We start from the raw sequence: 7,324 nt of genomic DNA, 5'->3' as shown, positions 1-7,324 counted from the left end.
AGTTAATTTGCATATAGCCCTGAATAGCCAATGGAAATGGTAGCGGTCGTACGCTAATTACCATGTTTCTCTTTTATTAGATAGGATAACAAGAGCTCTCTCCATACTCTGAAAATAGTCCCTAAGTTTCTATCCCAGCATTATGTCAGAAGAATTCCTGCATTTTTTTCTCTTTTAAAGGGTTGTCTCTATGGAAGGTTAACATTTGCAATACTGTTGATTCTTATGACAGTAATCCTCATGACCTAAGATGCAAATATTTGACTCTTTTTTGCCACTTGGAGAAGCATCAAGTTGTATTATCCACAAAACATTTGTATCTATAATTGTTCCATTCAATCTTCATCTTGTCATATTTCACTACTTTAACTCACTGTTGAGGCTTTAGATGTTTGTTGAGAAAGTCTAATTTTCACTCCAAAATATAATAGTATTCTTTAGAATTCATGGCTTATCCTCCTTTTTATTTACTTTGATTTTTTTTCAGCTTTATTTAGGTATAACTGACAAATTAAATTGTAAGATACTTAAAAGTGCACAACATGATGATTTAATGTACATTGTGAAAGGATTCCTCCTTTTACTTATACATCTGCCACATCACATATTTACTTTTTTGTAAAAACATTCAAATTCTGAGCAAATTATAGTTATACAATACAGTTATTACCATATTATACATTTAGATCCACAACTATAGTCACCATGTTACACATTTAGATTCTCAGAGCTTATTCTTCTTATTCATCTTATAACTGAAAGTTAGTACCCGTTTGCCTCTATTTTATTTTATTATTACTTTTTTCAATTGCTTTTCAGAGGGACAGTAGAGAAAAAGAGACTTTGATGTGAGAGAGACACATCTATTGGTTGACTCCTACACATGCTGGGGAGTGAGCCCAGCTTCTGGCTGAGCAGTGAGGGTGCACTGGCCACCCAGGGCCAGCTCCTGTGCTGCGCATCTGCCCCCTGGTGGTCAGTGCATGTCATAGCTACTGGTCATTCTGCCATTTGGTCGATTTGCATATTAGCCTTTTATTATACAGGATTACTATAGTAAAAGTTAATGAACAAGCAAACTTGTATTTGGGCACTTTAGAAAAAATACATGTTATTTTAGTAAAGTAAGTGTATATATTTCTTTCAAAATAGTCACTAAGCTGTGTGATCTTTTATAGCTTAGAAAGCATTCTCCCCACCCCTCATAACAATGTAAAAATCAGTTTAGCTGTTTTTATCAGTTAAATTTTCCTCCCAGCAATGAGTGTTATATGGCATAAGTTAAATGGGAAATACTTCATGGCCCATTGTGATTTATATATTATTTCTTAAAATGTAACTTTTGAAAATTTGACATTTCTCTTAGTCTCTGGTAATCTTTTTATCTTCATACACTAGTTCTGAAATTCCTATTTAGATACTGTTTTTCACTTGTAAAAAAGATTTGTTTTTTCAAATACTTCAAATCTATTGGTGAGATCTTTTCACCCTTGTCATTATTTTTATTGTTGCCTATTTTTGAGTAACATTATAGTAGTACTTTAATACTCTGCTATTAAGATATAATTAACACTAGTTTATGCCACATGAACCCAATCCAACAGCAGATAAAATATAACTATTCTTGTAAGAATGATGTTTATCTTCCTACATGAGCAGGTGTGTAAAAGAATTAACTTTATTTACTTAAATTGATTACACTTTATTTGTTATATATTAATTAAATATTCTTTTTCTTTACATTTTTGTAGGCCCTGACTTTGTTGTTTGTGATGAAGGCCATATTCTAAAAAATGAAGCATCTGCTGTTTCAAAAGCTATGAATTCTATACGATCAAGGAGGAGGATTATTTTAACAGGAACACCACTTCAAAATAATCTAATTGAGTGTGAGTGTGAGGATTATGTTAACAGGAACACCACTTCTAATAATCTATAGAGTATTAGCTTTTCCTCTTTGCCATTCACCTTCTGTTTTTCTAGTATATTCTCTGACCGTGAACTATATAGGTCCATCTTAGTCTACTGTGAGAGAATACTTTACATTTCAAATGTAATGCTTTATAAATATGACTGGTAAACCACAGTTAAGTGTTATGCCATTGTGAGCCTTGAACTATAAATAGAGAATTTGAAATATATAAACAGTATCAGAAGTTTTAATTATTTCTTTAAAACAAGCATGTCAAACTCAAATGCTAACATGGGCCAAACAAGGTTTAAGTTTATATGAGCTGCAAAAACAGAAAAGCTTCAATTGTCATAGAAATGTAGGTTTATTTCAATAGAGACATGCTGATTACAAAGGGCTGAAATAAATGAGTGAAAGCGAATTATTTCCTATTGCACACACCAAACAAGTCAGTCCAAGACTAATAACGTGGCAGTTGGATCCTAAAATATTTGCTGCTAGCATCAGTGGAGAGAAATGGTGTTCCTTTGCATAAGGCACATAAGGGAAATGAATGCAACACGATTATAGTAATCGGTCATTAGCGAATGTTGTAGTTCGTTATTAATAATTATGTGTAACAAGATATTGTAAAAATTAAGTTACAAAATTTTTATTAAAACATTTCTTACATACTGTTATATTGGCTGGGCTGCTAAAATATTCATTGTGGGCTGTATGCGGCTTGCAGGCCGAGAGTTTGACATGCTTGCTTTAAAAGCCCAGATGCATTTGTGACTATTCAGGAGATACTGTAACAAAATATATCCAGTTTTGGGTGAGGTCCTGATATGAAATTGAAAAGAAATGCGAGGTATGGAAATTTTAGGAAGGTGAAGATGGGCAAGGAGAGCTGTGTTGAATCCATGTCAGCATAGAGTTTGTGGTGGGGGAGGATAGATGATGTGAATACAGGGAAATGACTTGTGAATTTTTCTCATTTTAATTTTTGTAACGATGCTGAAAAGGGAACACTAGTTTGTTATTTAGCAAGTAACAAATTGAAATTTTTTATTATAATCCACTGTAGTAGCATTTTGTTATTTTTATGTTGTTTTCATTTATTTAGTGTATTTACTAGAGGCCTGATGCACGAAATTTGTGCGAGGAGCTTGACCCTCGCAGCCCTGGCTTCGTCCGGAAGGTTGTCCCACTATCCGATCTAATTAGCATATTATGCTTTTATTATTATAGATAGTAATTTAACTGTTTTTTTAATTATTTTTAATACATGTTATTATTTCAATTTATTTTTATGTGTTCTAGTTTCCTTCTTTTCTCTTACCATACTAATACAAACGCTGTTTCTCATTGTGGTCTGATTTGTATGGGGTAACTGATAATTCTGTTAAAGACTTCTAGAACTAAAGCAGTAATATAAAATTTGATATAGTAGCTTATTACCTGATTTTATTATTTTGATTCAGTATCTATGTTTTTTAAAAATATTTTTATTTGATTTCAGAGAGAGAGAGAGAGAGAGAGAGAGAGAGAGAGAGAGAGAGAGAAACATCAATGATGAGAGGTAATCATTGATTGGCTTCCTCCTATATGCCCCACACTGGGGATTGAGTCAGCAACCCAGGCATGCATCCTGACTGGATATTGAACTATGACCTCCTGGTTCATTGATTAATGCTCAATCACTGAGCCATGCTGGCCAGTCTCTATGTGTTGTTATTTTTTCCTAATGTACTCTTGTTGATCATAAAATCTTGGTTAAAATTAATAGAATACTTGTTTTATACTCACATATAAAGAGTACTGAGTTATAATAAAAGAGACAGTGTAATGGAGGGGAGGAGAGAGAAATCGAGAGAGAGACATTGATGTGAGAGAGACACATGAATTGGTTGCCTCCTGACCTATCCCAAACAGGGTTGGGGATCAAACCTGCAACCCAGGTACTTGTCCTTGACTGGAAATAGAACCTACAACCCTTTGGTGCATGAACCAATGCTCTAACAATTGAATAACACTGGCCAGGGCTGGTTTTTATTTGAATATCTCATCTGGTTTAGGAAATCTAGTTCTAGATCAGACTTATAACCAATGTTTAATCTATCTTCAGTTTGGTGTTCTTTCTTTGTAGATTCATTCTAATCCTTCCATGGCATACATATTTTGATATAAGCATCTTATTTGAAAATTTTTCTGAGACCTTTTTTCATTATTGTTAATAAACTAATGTCTTCTCTTTTAGATCATTGCATGGTTAACTTTATCAAGGAAAATTTGCTTGGCTCCATTAAGGAGTTCAGAAATCGATTTATAAATCCAATCCAAAATGGTCAGTGTGCAGATTCTACCATGGTAGATGTCAGAGTGATGAAAAAACGTGCTCACATTCTCTATGAGATGTTAGCTGGATGTGTTCAGGTACAAATACATTCCATAGTAATAAAATTTTATTACTTCATTATATTGCAATCCTAAAATGTTTTCTGAATTTAAATTTTATTTTGTTTCCCCCCCTTTTTCAGTATATAGTTTACAGTTAAACCTCCTTGCATTGTCTTTAAAAGTGTATGCAACATTGACTTTTTAAAAAGTTCCATTATTGATTTGCCTAGTGTACATCTTCATATTTGAATATGTAAATGTTTAGATCCCTTATCCTTAAGATAGGGACTATGTAAAAAGAATACAGCTATTATGATTAAGAAATTTCTGTGCTCATTCTAAATCTATAGTATTCTAAACATCATTTATTTGAAAGGGTTGTAGTAAAGGCATTTATGATTTACGAGCAATGCCATTTTAAATGTAATTCTGAAGAAACAGTTTTATTATTGTCAAGTACAAAAACCTGAAGGTCTAGTATTGTTGTTTATATATACATTTTCAATGAACCTATATTAATGAGTAGATAACTCTATAGAGACTGAGCCAGCAGTTAATAGATTTCAGCATCTGCACTTCTTCTTTTAATACCAGATACTAATGGTAGCCACAAAGATGTAACAAATGAGACAGGCCATCCTTATGCCTGAGTATACTTATATGATGGTATGTTACCATCATATAAGGCAAAGTCATCCTGTTCTTGTTGGCCACAGGTACTAGCAAGTACTCTGTTTCTGTGTTGCTGCTACCTAGACAGTGTTTTTTTTTTTTCTGGATTAGGTAGTCATGTGTATCTTGCATATTAGTGTTCTTTCTTTTCTATTCCAATAATTGGTTTCAAGAATGCTTATACGTGGCTTGATTTCTCAATTGGGCAAAGATTGCCCCTTGAGTTATGCATTATTCTCTGGCATTTTGCACATCTTACGCAAAGCACAATTCAGAGTTCATCAGACTTCGATTCATCAATTTTACTGTATGATTAAAGCAAGTCTTTTTGCTAGCACTACCTATGACATCCCCTACTCTCCTTTTTTCTCTTCTCTTATATATATATACTAGAGGCCCAATGCACACAATTTGTGCAAGGGGCTCGGCCCTAGCAGCCCCGGTTTCATCTGGAAGGTCATTTGGAAGGTCGTCCGGATGGTCGAGCTGTTCAGGCATCTGGTCTAATTAGCATATTATGCCTTTATTATATATATACACACACACACTAATAAAAGACAAAGATGGTAATTTACCCTACCTTCCCTATGAATAATACTCATGGAGGAGTATTGAGGACACAGAGGGAGAGGGGCCTATTTTCTAATGGGAATTTGGAAAGGTTTTGCCAAGGAGATAATGCCTGCTATGAGTTTTGAAGCATAAGTAGGACCTTTCCTGATGAATGAGAGTTGAGCTAGGCTTGAGGCTCTGGAGAGAATGCTCAAGGCAGAGAACAGCGTGGACAAAGACACAAACATGAAACAGAATGTACATTTTGGGAATTGCAAAGTCTATATGGATGAAGCATAGAGTATTTAGAGAGAGAGAGAGAGAGAGAGGAGACCATTTGAAAACCTAAATTGCTTACTTGGTAATATGACCACTTCCACTTAAAACTTGTGTTGCAGTATCTTTTTACCAGTGCATCATATTGTGTAGTCATATGAAATAAATTGACTGCACTCATATGGGAATCATATTGTGTGATTTAAGTGGGTAAATCTGTTTAAGAAGATGTTTTGTTATATGTTTAGTATCTATTTGTGTGTGTGTGTATCTTTTAGTTGCAAGCAGTGATAATTCTTAGAGCACTTAATTCCTGTTATATATTAGGTTAACTAATTTTCATTCTCTTGTTAATTACAGAGGAAAGATTATACAGCATTAACGAAGTTCTTGCCTCCAAAACATGAATATGTGTTAGCTGTAAGAATGACTCCTATTCAGTGCAAGCTCTATCAGTACTACTTAGATCACTTAACAGGTAACAAACACTGTCGGTTTATTGTTTTTATCTTTCCTTTAAATACATTGTTTTCTGTAGAATTCTGTCTTGGTAATTTTACTGTGTCAGTTCTTTTTTTCAATGGAATAAAATTGGTATGCTTATTTTGTAAAGGTAAAAAATATTTTTAATTAAAAAACACTAAACTTGTCAAAATAAAATCAATTTAGAATAAACAGCTGAAAGAATATACACAGCACATATGACTAATACCTTTAATTTGTATAAAGCTTTTATTTCAGAAAATTTATAAATGTGAATAAATTCATAAAAGAAAATACATATAATTCTAGTATATTATTAAAAAACATTCAACCACATTAATAATAAAAAGCATGTAAATAAAATCCATGAAGTCTTTTCTTAGTTATCACATTGACAATGGTTGAAGGAAAGGAAGGGGCAAAATACAAGGCAGAGCATATATTATGCTCCCAATGTTATAAAAAAGTACGTGCAAATGCCTAAAATATGCCAAAATGTTAACAGAAATTGTTTTCTGGGTGATTTCATTATGATGAACTTTTAGTTTATTTCTTATTCTTTTCTATGGGCTTTTCAAAATACCATGAGTAGGTATCATTTTGTCATCAATAAACTTGTGTAGGTGTGTGTCTGTGGCTGTGCCCAAGGTTGTCACTGTTCACAGAACAAAACCTAGTCTCTGTCCTGAAATGGGATTTCTTATTGGTCATTTTATTCTGATACCTTTCCCCAAGTGATGTGTCAGATTTTCTTAGGGGATACAGTTTAGTAGGTTCCCTTCAGTCATTGTGGATACAATAATTTATTAAAAAATAATGGAAAGTGGAAGTGTGTACCCATATATTAAAATGATACTTTAGCCGAAACCGGTTTGGCTCAGTGGATAGAGCGTTGGCTTGTGGACTGAAGGGTCCCGGGTTCGATTCCGGTCAACGGCATGTACCTGGGTTGCGGGCACATCCCCAGTAGGAGATGTGCAGGAGGCAGCTGATCGATGTTTCTCTCTCATCGATGTTTCTAACTCTCTATCTCTCTCCCTTCCTCTC

The 7,324-nt window shown here is 33.8% G+C and overlaps 1 protein-coding gene across 1 annotated transcript in view; it reads left to right on the top strand.

Annotated features, from left to right (window-relative positions):
- Positions 1 to 7,324, top strand: part of LOC102769157 (transcriptional regulator ATRX) — a 114,945-nt gene that overhangs the window by 5,036 nt on the left and 102,585 nt on the right. The window contains exons 5-7 of the mRNA XM_006774061.2: positions 1,752 to 1,889; positions 4,155 to 4,330; positions 6,155 to 6,272. Of these exons, the coding sequence (XP_006774124.1) occupies positions 1,752 to 1,889; positions 4,155 to 4,330; positions 6,155 to 6,272 (432 nt within the window). The remainder of the gene's footprint in view (positions 1 to 1,751; positions 1,890 to 4,154; positions 4,331 to 6,154; positions 6,273 to 7,324) is intronic.

This window comes from Myotis davidii, unplaced genomic scaffold (assembly GCF_000327345.1).
Source record: "Myotis davidii unplaced genomic scaffold, ASM32734v1 scaffold1627, whole genome shotgun sequence".
NCBI classification, from domain to species: domain Eukaryota; kingdom Metazoa; phylum Chordata; class Mammalia; order Chiroptera; family Vespertilionidae; genus Myotis; species Myotis davidii.
The sequence above is the reverse complement of the archived record's forward strand: the minus strand, read 5'-3'. Positions and strand labels throughout refer to the sequence as shown.